Here is a 17477-nt window from a genome sequence, read left to right on the forward strand (position 1 = left end):
GGTAAATGCAAATGATAAAAAATGGCCACTTAGTATTGTGAGGATTAAATGAGATAATACATATAAAGGACCTGGTACATAGTGAATACTGAATAAATACTAAGTTCTAATTATTCTTTTAAAAGGTTTTAAAAAATATATCCAAAGTATAAATCCACAGTTTTATCATTTCACCCTGTATTAAATGGTAAAAAAAACCTTTGAGATATTTTACATTCTATTTTTCATACTATCTTTAGCATGTTTCAGTTCAGACCAGTCACATTTCAAGTGTTCAGTAGCCACATGTGGCTAGTGACTACGCTTAGTGCAGCTCTACAGTGTCTCCCCCCACCTCCATCCAAAAGGGGCTTTATTGTCCGCTATGCACAGGTGGGCTGAAGCCAAAGATGGCGACAGCCCTGAACCATGGGAACAGTAGGGATTATAAAGGATGGTTGGCGGGAAGTTTTTTTGTCCAGGGATGAGGAGTTTGGCAGGTTTAGGATAGCAGTTTCTCAGTGGCTACTTTGGGGGTGGGGGGTGGGGTAGCTGGCAGGTTTCCATTGGCTGATTTGAAAGCGGAAGCTTGGGGAGCAGGGACTTGGGAGCAGGAAAGTTTAAAATTTTAAAATGTTATCTCAAGCTTGCAGAATTCCTGAGGGCAGGGGTGGGGTGGCTTATTGCAGACCTGCAGGGTTCCTAGGGTACAGTATTTTTTTAAATGGTACTACTCATCTAAAGCAAATTCTGGAATGTGCCCAAGCTCCTACAGGCTTCTCCCAAAATTGTTTTTTTTTTTTTTTGGGATTAATGAAAAAACACCCAATGAATGTCATCTGAAATCTGGTTCCTTGAGTTTTTATGAGCTTTTAAATGCAGAAAGAAGACTGGTTGTTGTTTATAACAATCTAGTGCTTCTGATTAAAAACTAGTTTCTACTCAACCATTTGAATTTAGTTTTATTTTTAGTGAAGATGATGTCTTCTGTGAAAAGTGATGCTTCTACTTGGGTGTTTTATATCTGGTCTTATTACAAGAAAATGGGTTAAGTAAATTATGGTATACTTATTAAACAAAGTAGCAAACATGAAGGCTTTATATGTGGGGACACTATATATCTATTGAGTGAAGAAAGAACGCAAAATGGGATGGGCATAATGATTTTAAGTGTATGTAAAAACAATCTATTGCTAAAGATTGAATGAAACATGGAGGAATGTAAATAGGCCAGGTGTTTGGAGTTAATATTTTTATTAAGTTACTTTATAATAAATAAAAAGCCATAAATTATTCATTGAGTCCATATTTATTGAGTGCACTTATTACATATACTAAATAGTGAGGATAGATTATTTGGTATGCAAAACAGATACAGACTCTGCCCTTGTGGATGTTCTGGTCAAATGAGGGGACATGGATCAGGTAAATAAATGGAAGCTCATGCCATTAATAAGTGTTCCAAAGAAGAAATTTATGGTCAAATGTGAACTAATAGGGGATTTTGACCTATTCATGGAAGACATTGTATTTGATCTGATACTTGAGTAGTCATTAGCTAGGTATAAAAGGGAGAGAAGAATGTTCTAGACCTGCTCTCTTGTGGCTATTGAACACTTCTAATATGTATAGTCTGAATTGATACGTATTGTCTGTGTAAAAATAAACTGGGTTTCAAAGACTTAGTACCAAAAAAAAAGAATGTAAAATGCCTCAGATAATCTTTTTATATTGATTACATGTTGCAATGATATTTTAGTTATATTTGGTTAAATATATTAAAGTTAATTTTACCTGTTCCTTTTTATTTTTAATGTGCCTACTAGGAAATTTAAAAATTAGGTATGTGGTTCTCATTTGTGGCTTGCATTATATTTCTGTTGGACAGCCCCGAATAGTAGGCATTGAAATCATGCTAGTTGGGCAAGCAGAGAAACAAGAGGAGCATGGTACAATGTGAGCCTAGGAAAGACGACACAATGTGGATCTTATTTGTCATGTTAAGGAGCTTTATCTCTGACCTGTGAGCCTTGAGAAGCCAGTAAATCAGTTTTAGCACAGAGGGGTCTCATGATCAGACTATATTTGAGGAAGATCAGTCTAACTATATTCTTCTGTTTTAGCAATTTAATGTTTATCTTTTTTATTTTACTGAAAAATGACTTCTAAGTTAATAAACAATATTGAAATAAAAACTATTTACAAAATCACACAAATTATCATTTTGACCATGTGTTTATTATATTGTTGATCAGTTCTTGTCCTGGCCACAAGTATTTTAATTTCTAATTCATTTCAGATTCTCCCTGGAATAATAAGTGTTCATCCTATAGTAAGAAATTTGGCTGTTTTATGCTTAGGATGTTGTGGACTACAAAATCAGGATTTTGCAAGTAAACACTTCATTTTACTGTTGCAGGTAGGATTGATTTTTTGTGACAAAATCCTAATTCCTGAAATAAATACTCTATCTGTGGTGACACTGTTGATACTCTAAATTTTTCTGTTCTAGGATTTATTGAATTCTGTTCATGGATGATTTTTAGGGTTTCATAGATTTCCATTTTTGATTTCTTATTAAACTTCCTTTGAAGAAAAAATGTCAATTATTTAAGATAGTCTTTTAATTAATCATATAGCAAATATTTATTATGTGCACAGTGCTGTTTTAGTCTCAGAATATGTGGTAGTGAAAAAGAAAACAAGGTAAAAGTTCTTGTCCTAATGAAGCTTACGTTCTAGAAGGGAAAAACAATGAAAAATAAACATGTAGAATGTCAGATGGAGAAAAATAAAATAGTAGAATAAGGATTAGGAATAGGGAGAGGAAGCTGTTTGGTTGAGAAAGGCCTCACAAATAAGTTGACATTTGGGTCAATACTGGAAGGAAGAGAGAGTGAACCATGTGGATGTTGGGACTAGGGCAGATTGAACAAAGGGGAGAATAGAAGGAGATAGATTTGTAGGCAGCAGGATGGCCATTTCTTCTAGTGACTTACAGGCTGTGAAGGTGTCAGCCTTTACTGTGCAAGAGATGGGAAGGAATCAGAGGGTTTCGAGCATAGAATTGTTATGGTCTGACTACTGATTGGGTATGGTGTTGGTGTAGACTAAGTGTTGGCAAACGTTTTCTGTAAAGGTCCAGAGAATAAATACTGTAGGCTTTGTAGTCCTTATTGTCTGCCTCAACTACCCTATTCTGCTGTTGTAGCCTAGATAATAAATGAATGAATATATATAATAATGAATAATAATGAACATTGTATGAATATAATGAATATAATAAATGAATGAGTATAGCTGTAGTCCAATAAAACTTTATTTATAGACACTGAAATTTCAACTTCATATAATTTTCATGTCACAAAATGTTTTTTTTAACTATTTAAAAATGTAAAACCGTTCTTAACTTGCAGGCCATACAAAAACTGGTGGTGGGCTGGATTTAGCCTGCTGACCATAGTTTGCAGATCTCTAGTATTAACTTTAGGGGTCTGAGGAGGTTGGAGGCAGGGACACAATAAGGAAAGTATTGTAATAATCCAGGAAAAAAGATCATGACAGCTTGGACCAGGGCGGTGGTTATTGGGGTAGCGAGAAGTGTTGGTAATCTAAGTTTGAAGATAAAATTTACAATTTGCTAATGAATCTGATGTGGCATGTGAAGGTAACTAAGGATTTGGGCCATAAGAACTGGAAGGGTGGAATTGCCCTTTCCTGTAGTGGAGAAGGCAAAGGAACAGATAGGGTTCCTGTATATGTCTCCAGGTTCTTGTATCTCCACAGGAGGAGGAGGAAGGGGAGGAGATAAGGAGTTCTTTTGGGGAATGTAAAGTTTGAAATTTGAGCTATAAGTGGATATATTGAATAGGCATTTGTATGTGAGTTTAGAGTATAGGGGACAGGTCGAGCTGGTAGATGAATCCGGAAGTCTTTATTCCATAGAAGGTATCACTGCCTGGAGACTGGATGACACCTGGGAATGCGTGTAGGCAGCAAAGAGATCCAAACTTTCTAGTACCCTATTTTTCAGCCACCATTTAAAGGTAGAGGAGATAAAGAGGAACCATTAATGAAAACTAAAATGAAGTAGTAGACACTATGGGGAGAGTATGAGATCCTGGAAGGTAGATGCAGAAAGATAGCATTTTAAAGAGGACAGAATGACCCAGCTGTCCAATGCTGTTGACAGTTTGGTAAGGATTGATAATTGCCCATTGAGTTTGGCAACTAAGGAAATGTTTGGTGACTTGCAAGAGGGTAGTTTTTGTGCGGGCAAAGCCTGATTGAATTGGGCTACAGGTGAATTACAAGAAAGGAATTGGTGACAGCCTGTGTAGACTACTCTTTCAAGATTTTTTTTTTCCTGTTAGGGATAACAAAAATGGGAAGTAGCAAGAAGGGATATGGGATGAAAAAGTTTTTTGTTTGTAGATGGAGAACATTACAGCATGTTTACATACTAAGGAGAATGACTCCACTGAAAGGGAAATTTACTAACGGAGGAGAGAAAGGGCAGTTGATTGGATGATACTGAGCAGACAAGAGGGGATGGAATCCAGTGTATCAGTGAGAGGATTTTACTTTTTATTTCCTTAATTTTGGACATCTGTCTTTGGCTTTTGGGCCTGGCTTAAATTGAAAAAGATAATCGTCTTCCACCTCTCCTGTGTAAAAAGACATGTGATTCATGTAGCCTCTGGTGTTACTAAATATAGTGGGATTAAAAAGTTGCAAGAATTTTGGTGAAATGAAAGTTTCTTGCCAACAGGTAAATTAAGGTAGCAAAGGAAAGCTTTGTGTGCTTATCTTGAAAATAACATGGGACAACATTGATCATCATTTCTCAAGAAACAAATTTCACCCAATATAAAACCCTTATCTTGAAGCTTTATTTAATGTTGCTTATAATTTTGCCAAGAAAAAGAAAGCATAGCTTCAGAGAGATCCTAGGAAATCATATGTCCTGAAAACTGGCTTGTGGCTTGTATTGAAGGAGGAAAATTAAAAATATACCTTTGTCAAATACAGTCCTTAGGAATTTCAGGATCATGGAGAAGTTTGCATCTAATCAGTTGATTTTAATATGCAATGGTTGAATGCCTCCTTGTTTATATTTATCAAGCACATGCTGATATTATCAAAGAAAAAAATCCTATTTTGTGGGCCCCTTTTGGAAACTTGGAATATCAGCAACATATTTAAAATGGTGAAAAGTTTTCCTCAAATGAACTGGAAGAAAAATCTTGGCACTTTGTCCAGACGAAGAATTTGTAGTGCTTGGCCAAACATCTGGTTTTGCTCCGTTGATGAAGAATGAACCTCATTGTATTATGGGGACTCATTACTTTCTAGGCATCAACAAGCATTGGCACCAGTGATTCTGCCCCAGCAATTCTGAAGGAAATCTTGTTTATGATTCTGAAATTTATTGACTTTATAGATGTCCATGAAATAAAACATTACATTTTAAAGGAGATTTTTCAAAGAAATTGAAAGAATAAGTTTACTACACAGATTCCTGGCTTTCTAGAAGATAGGTTTTGAAGTGCTAGGTTGACCCTTGGTCATTACTTTTTTTTTTTTTTACGTTGGAGAAAAATTGTATTAGAACATTTCATAGAGAAGGATTTATTTATGTCTGACTTACTAAGTGGTCATTTAAGGCAGCAGAAATGATACAATATGTTTTTTTTTTTTTTTTACATTTTATTTTGAAATAAATTCAAAGTTATAGGAACAGTTGCAAAAATAATACAAACCCATACACAGAACTCCAGCATTCCCTGACCGCCCCTGATACCCCAATCCACTAACTTTAACAAGTTGTCACACTGCTATTTCTTTCCCTCCGTCCCTCCCTCCCTCCCTGTCTATCATCCATCATCTACTGCTCTGTCTTCTGAACATTTGAGAGCTAGCTGCACACATCCTTGAACAAACACTATAATTCACATATACAATTCCCATGAACAAGAACATTCTTTTATGCAATCCCATTAAGTGCAGCTAAGAAGTACAAGAGATTCAACAATGATACAAAGCTTTCATGCTGTATTTCCTTTTCCTTATGTCTCAACTGTGTCCCTTTGAGCCTCCTGTCCTCCATCCTCAGATCCCATCCAGGTCATCCTTGGCATTCAATTGTCATCTATTTAGACTGTCTTTTTTTTTTTCTCAATTGTGGAAACATATATACAGCCTAAATCTTCCCATTCCACCCCCACCCTAGCATTCCATTAGTGGGATTAATCACATTTAGAATGTTGTAATGCTATCACCTTCCCACCATCCATTAATAGAAATTTCCCTTCACCTCAAACAGCAACCCTACACTCATTTCTTAACTCCCCATTGCCCCTTCCCCCATTTCTCTTAACCCATACTCTACTTTTCATCTCTATGGTCATATTCTCTGATAATTTCTTTGTGTTTACTGTGGGGCTTAAAATTAAATTCTTAAATCCATAACAATCTTGTTTTTCTTTGATACCAACTTAATTTCAATAGACACATAAACTGTGTACCTATACTCCTCCATTCCCCCACCTTTATATAGTTCTTGTCAAAAATTACTTATTTTACATTGAGTTCAAAACCACTGATTTGTCACTAGAGTTTGTGTATTTTATATCATGTAGGAAGTAAATAGTGGAGTTACAATTCAAAAATTATTGACTTCTATTTGTATTTTTTTTTTTTTTTAATTTATTGAGGCTTGTTTTATGTCCCAGCTTATGGTCCATTCTGGAGAAAGATCTGTGATCACTAAAGACAAATGAGTGTCCTGGTGATCTGGGATGTAAGTTTCTATATATGTCTGTTAAAATTCTCTATATCTCTTTCTCCTTTCTTTGTTTCTCTGTCGGTAGAGCTCCTTTTAGTATCTGAAGTAGGGCAGGTCTTTTATTGGCAAACTCTCTCAGCATTTGTTTGTCTGTGAAAAATTTAAGCTCTCCCTCAAATTTGAAGGAGAGTTTTGCTGGATAAAGTATTCTTGATTGGAAATTTTTCTCTCTCAGAGTTTTAAATATGTCATGCCACTGCCTTCTCACCTCCATGGTGGCCGCTGAGTAGTCACAACTTAGTCTTATGTTGTTTCCTTTGTATGTGGTGAATTGCTTTTCTCTTGCTGCTTTCAGAACTTGCTCCTTCTCTTCAGTATTTGAGAGTCTGATCAGAATATATCTCGGAGTGGGTTTATTTGTATTTATTCTATTTGGAGTTCGCTGGGCATTTATGCTTTGTGTATTTATATTGTGTAGAAGGTTGGGGAAGTTTTCCCCAACAATTTCTTTGAGTACTCTTTCTAGAGCTTTACCCTTGTCTTCCCCTTCTGGGATACCAATGAGTCTTAAATTTGGACATTTTATTTTATCTATTGTATCCCTGAGATCCTTTTCGATTTTTTCGATTTTTTTCTCCATTCTTTCTTTTGTTCTTTCATTTTCTGTTCTGTGGACCTATAGGACTCTGAGTCGTTATTCAACTTCTTCTAATCTTGTATTATGAGTATCCAGAGTCTTTTTAATTTGGCCAACAATTTCTTTTATTTCCATAAGATCTTCTATTTTTTTATTTAATCTTGCAATTTCTTCTTTATGCTCTTCTAGGGTCTTCTTTATGTCCCTTTTATCCTGCTCCATGGTCGTCTTCATGTCTTTTATATCCTGTACCATGTTTTCGTTCCTCGACTGTAATTGTTTGATTAATTGTGCCAAGTACTGTGTCTCTTGTGATATTTTGATTTGGGTATTTGGGATTGGGTTCTCCATATTGTCTGGTTTGATCATATGCATTAAGATTTTCTGTTGTTTTTTGCCTCTTGGCATTTGCTTTGCTTGATAGGGTTCTTGCATGTTGAAAAAAAAAAATACCAATCTAATTTTTCAGAAATACAAGTTGGTGGTGTACACTTTCTCCAGCTAACCAGCAGATGGCTTCTGCGAGTCACCTATACCCCTCAAGTCAGTTCTCCCCGACTCTGTCTCTGTGGTGTGTTAGGAAATGATTTTTGTGGGGTTCATTTGGTCAACTCAGTTTGGGTTTGTTGCTGGAGCTGTCCGCCCTGAATGTGGGGCATGTGTCTGGGTGGTTAGGGAGGCAGGGCCACTTTAATATTCAAACCTCCCAGGTGTTCCTGGAGATTCAAGGCTGTTGCAAGAGTCTAAGCCTTCATGTCAGTTTTGCCCCAGATTTTCTCTGTCACTGACCCACAAACCACCGGCATTGACGTAGCGTCCATGGAATTTCCGAGCGGGCCCCCCTTCTCAGCTGTGATCTTCCAGGACCTCTGCTGAGGGAAGGCTGTGCTACGTCACTAGTGCACGTCATCCCTCAGGGGAAGCCCCGGGCCGCCGGGCCATGCAGGGGCGCTCTCTGCCTAATGCAAAGATTAGCCTATAATTCTTGACTGGTGTAAGTTCTGAATGAAAGGCAGGTAATAGAGCTGGGCCCCACCCCTTTCCTCGTAGAGAAGATAGATGCCTTAGGGGGAGGTTATTAGCATTTCAGTGGTCTCTCTCTGCCTGTACCACACCCCTGTCTGGGTCACAGAATTGGGAACTGAAAATGGCTGAGGCTTTCTCCACTGAGTCGAAAAAGGAACAGAGCTAGTCTGAGGCGACCCTCCAGCTCTCCAAGGTCAGTCGTCACCCAAAGCCTCTGGCTACTTGTTGGGGATTTGTACCTGTAGTGAGCAATTCACACTCACTAATTAAAACCCCAGTTGGAGCTCAGCTGAGCAATATTCATTTGCTGGGAGAGAGCTTTTCTCTGGCACCACGAGGCTTTGCAGCTTGGGCTGTGGGGGAGGGATCTCCTGATTTGGATCCGCAGTTCTCACTTACAGGTTTTATGCTGCGATCTTGGGCAATCCTCCCAATTCAGGTTCGTGTATGATGAGTGGATGGTCACGTTTGTCCCCCTGCAGTTATTACGGATTATTTACTGGTTGTTTCTGGTTTTTTTTTTAGTTGTTCCAGGGGGACTACTTAGCTGCCACTCCTCTCTATGCTGCCATCTTGAATCCTCCGATACAATATGAATTTAACACTTAAGATTGTCCAACAGCATTTTGGGAGTTACTTAATACAGGCTCATCTCCCACTTGACAAAGAGAACTCTAAGAGCCTTGACATTTGCTCCTATGTAATTTCCTGTAGTGAAAAGGAATTGTCAAAATCAAATTGATGTGAAAATAAATGAATGTTGCCTTATCAAGAATTTTCCACAATTTCACTTTTTTTTCCAAGCCAAAACAGTTAATAGCAGCCTTGTCATGGAATTAAAGTTTTAAAGAATTAAAGTTTACCTTTTTGTTTAAACATTTTTTTGTCTAAATCTTTTTGAGGAACTGTTGATCTTTGCCTGATAAAACCATAATTTTTTTTGTAAATTAAAAAAATTTTTTGAGAAGAATGGTAGACTCAAATGCGGTAAAATAAATTGTGTATGAAATTTGGCATTTATATTTTGTATATTATTCTAGAGTGGGAATTTTAGATTTTATCGGTTCCTCAAAGTGGGGGTTCATTATCAAAAGAAGATGACCACTTAATAGATTCAGTTACTCATCTTTATTCAGATATTTTCAGAGCTATCATTGGGGGGGAAAACTGGCTATCTGTTTTGGGGTAAAAAACCAGTCCTGCTTTGTTTGGTTTTAGTAACAAAAATTGATTTAAGAATTTTATAAACACTTCTTGGAAAGGTGAGTGGGAGGGGAAATATTTCATTTTAAAATCTATTTTCTTAATGAGTATCCAACACTGAGAGATTTTGTTAGCCAGTAAGGTACTGGGAAGGACAAGGAAGCCCAAGTTACTGAGAGAATGATGTGTTTAGAAATTGTAGAGAAGAGTCATAACAGTAAATGCTTAGAAGCACTTGGCTTTGGCAGATTTGTAGTTCTTGTCGTCAGAAAATATGCAATAGCTGTGTCCTTGAAATTTCTTTTATTTTTTTGTAAATTGAGCCATTTTTTTCAATTTGCTAATTTGACCAAATTGCAGGTGATTTTTATTCATTCTAAAGGTCAAGTTTTACATAGCCAAGTAAATTATTATTAATGACCAAAATTTAGGTGCATTTAAAGAATATAGTAATTCTCTTCATGATAGAAATATTCAGCTCCATATTTTTCTTCATTGTTTTCAAATTTGGTATTTATTTTTTCTTAACTCAGGATGGAATCATACACACACTTCGTTTTATAAAGCAGTCCAATTCATTGAAAATTGAATTCACTATTAATGATATCTGAATTTATTGAGCTAATAGAGAAAATTTCTCTTCAATGAAACTTCATGACCTGGGAGACTACTGATGCTCTAATGAATGCTTTTCATTGGTTAGGAATGTAATGTTTTTCTCTTATAAGCTAAAATGATTTCAATACAATTGAAAAGTTTTTCTAGATATAAAAAATAATAAAATAAAATCATAGTTGAAGGTATTGTCCATTTTCTTTTAAATAAAAGAAACAAGTAATACAATTCAGCCTGTCTCCAGTTCCAGGAATTATTTTAGCTGTGAAAATGAACTTTTTCCTAAAGGAAATATAGCTATTTACAATAGACATAAATTTAAAAATAAAACTTTTTAAAATTGAATTTTTAATTGTATTTATGGAAGTTGACATCATTGTTGGAATTAGACTAAGAAAAACTAAGACACATGTTAATTTTATTCAGGATAAACAGAATTATAACAGTTTACTGAGTTTACTTTTTTTGGTGGGGATTGTCTCAATTTAGGTTTTGCAAATTGATGATGTCACAATAAAAATCAGTGCTTTAAAGGCAATCTTTGACCAGTTGATGACATTTGGGATTGAACCATTTAAAACTAAAAAAATTAAGGCCTCTCAAAATGAAGGTGCAGAAATAAACAGTGATGCTGAGCAAGAGTCAAAAGAAGCTGAAGAAGAGACTGCTACAGCTAAGAATGTTCTGAAGCTCCTTTCTGATTTCTTGGATAGCGAGGTAAGAAATAATCATAGACCTATGAATGAAATATTTTCAGCTTGTATTTGTTTATGCTCTTTATATTTACATTTTATTTTTTAGTCCTGAAGTTTAAACTTGACTCAACTTTTTAATATGCTTTTTTGAATATCTTACTTAAATGTCAACTTTCACTGGTGCTGTATACCTGGTTTTCCCACTATTAGGTTGCATGTGCATAGGATTGAAGTGCAAGCTAAAATGAAATGGCTATTAATGAGAGTTATTTACTATTTTTTTCATCTTTTTCTCTGTGACTTAGGGATTTCAAAGTTTTTTCCAAAAGTCCTAAGAAATAATTTAGAATAGTTTTACCTTGGGTGGGTGGAAGATTTAGGTTAGGGTTTGGGGTTGGATCTCCTTTCTTAAGGTACTTTTGAACTGCATTTTTATGGTATATATACACATTTAACTAATTTTTTAGCTTTCATATATTAACTTCCTGTTTAGAAGGGTCCAGTACCCTAGGCTTGACATTGCAATTCAAATTCTTGCCATTCAGCTTGAAACGGGTCACTATTCCTATTGGGTAAGTTTGTCATAATTAAAAATATAAGTAAATACCAAAAGGCACATAGGCTTTGGAATTGAATAGGATTTTGTTCCAGTTGCACCTGTGCAAATCTTGGATAAGATGTTTATTGTCTGCATCCTGTTTCCTCCTCTGTAAGATGGGCTAACAATGTCTCTTTTATGCGACTGTTCTTTAATTCGTTCAACAAGTATTTGAGCAGTAATTATGTAACAGTCAATAAATACTTTTGAGAGCACTGTGCAAAATCGAACAGTTTCTGCCTTCATGGTTGTGAGCACTAAATGAGTGCCCACCATTTATTAATTTTTTGAAATACCTCTTGTATTTGCTCATTCCACTGTTTTCACTTCTGTGTTCCTAGTTTAGACTTGTTCTTTCATTCCTAGATGATAACGTGTCAAGATAATTTTCCTTAAATCTCACTTCAATTGTGTCTCCGCACCTTTTCAAAAACCATCAACAGCTCCATATCCTACATCACTAAGCTTGAATTTCTCTATCTAATTTTCAAGGTCTCTATAATCTGATTGCCAAGTAAACTTACTTTTAAATAATAATAATAATAAATTGTTAACATTTATTGATTTATTTTGTGGTAGACACTATCCTAAGAGCCATACAAGCAGTATTTTTTCATTCTTGTAATTGTCTTATGTGATAGCTACTTAAATTATTACCTTTTTGTTTATGAAAGAGTGAGTCACAGAGAAGTTAAATAACATTCAGAGATCACCCAGCTTGGGATGTGTCAAGGGCTTGAATGGGGTATTGAGACCCAGTAGCCAGCATTCTTAACCACCACTCTCTTCCTGTACCTCCACTCAGATGCCAATATAATCTTTTTTCCCTTTTCTACCTTAGACTTTTTCTTTCTTGGTGTGCCTTTTTCCATTTACAGACCTTTTGTTTGCATCCTACCCATTATTTGGGCATAATGCCACTGTCACTGATGCTAGCTTCTCTGATGGCAGGGACTCAGAATTGTTAAGGATTTTCTGTCTTAGAGCTGTGCTAAGCAGTCAAGTACATATTTGGTTTAGTTTAGCAAAGTTTCATCTTCTTTTTAAAAAGTCTTTTGGTTCTTTTGTTTTAAAGAATTTTTAAGGGAACTGAAGTGTTCATGGCTAGGCTACAGAATTGTCATTTAGCCTTAACCTCAAAGGAACAAAAATCTTATGTTGCCTTTAATAAATTCATAACAGCATGAGTGGTTTTTGGATATAGTTCATATAAAAAATATTGTAGGACAGGCTACATTGTAAAGCTTAAAAATGAAATACATTAACACTTTTTTCTTCTAATGAAAATAATTTTTTAGGTGTCTGAACTCAGGATAGGAGCTGCAGAAGGACTAGCCAAGCTGATGTTCTCTGGAATACTGGTCAGCAGCAGGATTCTTTCTCGTCTTATTTTGTTATGGTACAATCCTGTGACTGAAGAGGATATTCAACTTCGACATTGCCTCGGGGTGTTTTTCCCCATGTTTGCTTATGCAAGCAGGTATGAATGATAGTGAAAAATCAAAGTCTGACTTGAGGTGATACCTATGATGTCATTTTCTGGTTGATGTTCTTTTTCTTACTTCAGTGAATGCATGATGAAATGAGAAGAACTTACCTAGATTTTTTCTCCTCCCTGGATTATTTCTGGCTCTTCCCTAGGTGGAAATACCTTGATGGGATGTATCTTATTTATAATCTTTAAGAATCATATGCTTTTTCTCTCCTAATATAGTATTCTGTCAACATACTATCAACTTGTTTTTCAATAGGACTAATCAGGAATGCTTTGAGGAAGCTTTTCTTCCAACTCTGCAAACACTGGCCAGTGCCCCTGCATCTTCTCCTTTAGCTGAAATTGATATCACTAATGTTGCTGAGTTGCTTGTAGATTTGACACGACCAAGTGGATTAAATCCTCAGGCCAAGAATTCCCAAGATTATCAGGTGGGTGATCATGAGAGCTGTGGATGGTCAGGATGATGGCATGCAGATCACTGACATTTTGACACAGTGATCCCCCTTGTAGAGTGTGTGAAAGAATGAGAGACTGGATTTTGATCTTTAGACTTGTAGTCTGTATGGTGGTACAGGACACAAAGCAAGAGAAAAACTTCTTTTAGGAAATATGGAACTAATCACATGAATATGGAATTAATCAGTGCTAACATCTCCGTTACTGAAAAGAGGTTACCAAAAGTTCATCACTCTCTTCCCCCACCCCCTCCAGTATTGGTTCTTAATCATTCCAAAGTAATGTTATCTAGGACTCAATTGAATCTTCAGAATGTTGACTTACTTAATATGTGTCTGATACAAGGAAGGAGAATTCAAAAAATGAAATGGCCCTTAAATTTAATTTGGTTTTTAATTTAAAGTAGACAAATCAACTGCAAACTGACGTACAAATTAAGCTTTAGCTGGGTTTTGAAATCTTTTAATGTCATCTGATCAAACTTGTCACCACCTTGAAAATTAATCTGATGTTGATTAAGTTGAAAGTATTGCCCTTCTATCACTTTAATTAATATTTAGTGATTTCATACTCTACTCAAGTCACTATGTTACATGCTTTTGGAAAGATAACATTATAAAGAATATTAAGGCAAATTATGGCAAAAATCAGTGACATCGCTCATAAGTGCTTTAGGAGTTTCAGTCAAGACTGATGTGGTAGGGTTGATGAGTACAGCATTGGTAGTTTTAAAAAAACTCTGGGTAGTATTCAGTTAGGCTTTGTTGGGATTTGGGGAATGGTTTGGGTAGAAAGGAAAGGCAAATTTTTAGTGAAGGTGGTTCATGTAGGTGGGGTCGTGCAAGGCACATTAGATAACTATGGAAAAATTCTGGCTATGGTTCCTGAATGGGCCTGTTTGGGCATGAAAGCACAGAAAGTTGAAGTAGATTATAGAGTACTTTGAAGGCCAAGCAAGGCAATTTGGAGTTTGCTCTATTTGCAATGAGTAACTGTGCAAGGCTTTTGATGACAGGGTTACAGTGAAAGGGTTAATGGGATAAACACTACTTATTAGGAAGATTAATTTGGTGGTCACAGTGATGGTTACATGAGGTGGATTGATGAGGGATGGGAGAGAGAATCTTAATAAAGAGACCAGTTAAAAATCTGTATAAAGGAGAGAGAAAATTTTGAACTAGAGTAGTAGAAATTGAAACAAATAAATATATAGGAATAAAAACCTAAAAGGAAGGGTTTTGAGAGGAAGGGGAGATGGAGGAGTCTACGATCCCGTGTATGGGTGACAGAAGACCCCAAAGGAACCATTGACAGAACAGTTTATTGGGGAGGACTCTCTCAGGAGCAACATCAGTGGGAGGAGTGAGGGAAGTAGATTGGGACAGAAGGAGAAGTTGAACTGCCATGCAGTCAGAGGCCCCAGCTGATCAAACAGGGAGTTCCAAAACCAGGATGGCCCTTTCAGTTGTCCAGAATTGCAGCAAGGAGGCTGGGCCATGGCACCAGTGCGTCACCTCGTTACTGGATGTGGACTGACCCTGCGGGAGCTGCTGTAACCTTGGGCAGAGCCCACTCCTGTCAGCCTGGATCAGTTCTGCAGCTGGGAACGTTTCACCTCCAACACTAGTAGCAGGGAACTTTTCACCTCCGACACTTGCTTTAGTCCTAAAGAGGACAGATCTGGGCCCTGTACCAGAACATCCATACAGAAAATCGGGAAGCAGGTGTTATTTTGTGGGGATGATATTAAATTCGGTTTTTGAAATTTTGCCTTTGGGGTTATGGCAAGATAATTAGTTGGAAATGTTAGATGTGTAGGACTGTATTTTAATCATACCTATTTACAAAGAATCTTCTCTTGCTTTTCTAGGCCTTAACAGTACATGACAACTTGGCTATAAAAATTTGCAATGAGATCTTAACAAGTCCCTGTTCACCAGAAATTCGAGTCTATACAAAAGCTTTGAGTTCTTTAGAACTCAGTAGCTATCTTGCAAAAGATCTTCTGGTTCTACTGAATGAGATTCTAGAGGTAAAAGTAGTTGCAAATTATTCTTAGTGTGTATATATATTTATCAAGGTAGAATTTACATGATTGTATTAAATTATATATGTTACCTCTTAACCAATAAACATTGTGACTAGTTTATTGCTTGTTTGAAGTAAACATTGCTCTTGTAAATTTCATAAAATTTTTAAAATGTTTTCAAACAACTTGATATTGGTCTGTTAGTAACTTTTTTGAAGGAAAATTAGAATGTGTCACATTTAAAATATGTTAATAATGTTTTCTATTATAGCAGGTAAAAGATAGGACATGTCTGAGAGCTTTGGAGAAAATCAAGATTCAGTTAGAAAAAGGAAATAAAGAATACAGTGACCAAACAGAAGCAGCAGCACAGGATGCCAAAATGACTATGACAATTATTCAAAATGAAGATGGTAATGATACACTGACCCGAATAGTTATAAGATTCTGTTACTTTCATCTTTACTGAGACATTTTTTTCTCTTCTAACATGTGTATGACTGAATTGCAGAAATGAAGGAAAATTTCTTCCAATTAATCCCCTGGGGAAAGAGAGTTACTGATAAGTGCTTATTCTACTTTTCCAGCTTTTTTAATGTACATTTCTCACCTTATGACCATTAGTACTATCTTTTTAGGAGTGTTTTGCTTATTTTTCAGTATTCATGTTCTTTTAAATGTTGATTTAACTTTTTAATAGCTGCTAATGGGACTGGTTGTCATTTTTTGTTTATGAAAGGTATGTTAAAATATTCCATGAGGCTATTTACATTGTATTTTTTTCCCTTTAATAGAAAAGAATAATGAAGTATATATGACTCCTCTCAGAAATATAAAAGCAACCCAAGCATCAAAATCCACTCAGCAAAAGACGAACAGAGGTAATAAATGGACTGATTCATGTATGGCTTTAAGTTTTATAATAAAACTTTTCAAGTTTGTCTTCCTATGAAGTATATCCTTTGCAAGTTTCCTTATCTTTGTTTCCTAGGGATAAAGATTTTTGAATGTCTTAGATATCCTTAACTTTCCTTTTAATTCTTTCAGTTGATAGTTTTTGCGTTGTTTCTAAAAGATTATAAAATCAGTATTGCTCCCAGGTGCTTTTGATTGAAAGACAAATGATGGAAAAGATCAAATTGCAAAGGATTGTTTGGGTTAAATTAATATTTAATCAATGATGATTTTATTTTATCAATTTTTGTTTGTTTTCTATTCTTTATATATCTAAGAGTTTTTGTCCCTCACCGCCATACTCCCAATATCTTTCTGGGCTTCTCTTTTCCTCTCTCATTTCATATTTTCCCAATTTATTTATATCCCAAGGGATATCTAACAATAGGGGAATTGTTGGAATAAAGTGAATGTAGAATATTAGGGGATCAGTTGGAAAAAAATCTGAAATTCAAGATCTTTTTATTGTTTTATTTTCTTTTTACAAAAGCAGTGCATGCTTATTACAGAAGAATCAGAAAATACATCCAAGCAAACTACTTAAAGAATGCTAATAATAATCCCATCCATGAGCCAACCGCTGTTTTAATCCTTGAAAAATATTTTTTTGAGACCCTTTTCTATGCAGATTTATTCTTTTTCCTAAAATGGAATCTGGCCATAATACTATCTTGTAACCAATCAATTATTTAAACACTAGTTTCTAGATACTGTTCCCAATTAGTTCCATATTGTTGGATGTTTTCTCGGTGATAAATAAATTAGAAATTTAAAAACCAAAAAGGAAAGTGTGGGAAGAAAACACAAAAAGTATAATGAGTTAATGGTGTTATAATTTTCAACTAAATTATTATACTGAACAACTTAGTTTTGATCAGATTGCTTTTAGATAATATACTGTAATTACATCCTTTAAAAAAAAAATGGCCCAAACTCCATTTAAACATGCTGCTTTATTTCTTATCATAAAAGAGGAATATCACAGGCCAAATCTTATTGT

General features: G+C 35.6%; 1 protein-coding gene across 1 annotated transcript in view; it reads left to right on the forward strand.

Moving 5' to 3' along the window:
* NCAPG (non-SMC condensin I complex subunit G) overlaps window positions 1-17477 on the forward strand; it is a 57450-nt gene that overhangs the window by 38145 nt on the left and 1828 nt on the right. The window contains exons 13-19 of the mRNA XM_037829472.1: window positions 2279-2398; window positions 10737-10964; window positions 12839-13020; window positions 13292-13466; window positions 15365-15526; window positions 15795-15936; window positions 16318-16404. Coding sequence (XP_037685400.1) covers window positions 2279-2398; window positions 10737-10964; window positions 12839-13020; window positions 13292-13466; window positions 15365-15526; window positions 15795-15936; window positions 16318-16404 — 1096 coding nt within the window. The remainder of the gene's footprint in view (window positions 1-2278; window positions 2399-10736; window positions 10965-12838; window positions 13021-13291; window positions 13467-15364; window positions 15527-15794; window positions 15937-16317; window positions 16405-17477) is intronic.

Source organism: Choloepus didactylus, chromosome 3 (assembly GCF_015220235.1).
Source record: "Choloepus didactylus isolate mChoDid1 chromosome 3, mChoDid1.pri, whole genome shotgun sequence".
Taxonomy (NCBI): Eukaryota; Metazoa; Chordata; class Mammalia; order Pilosa; family Megalonychidae; genus Choloepus; species Choloepus didactylus.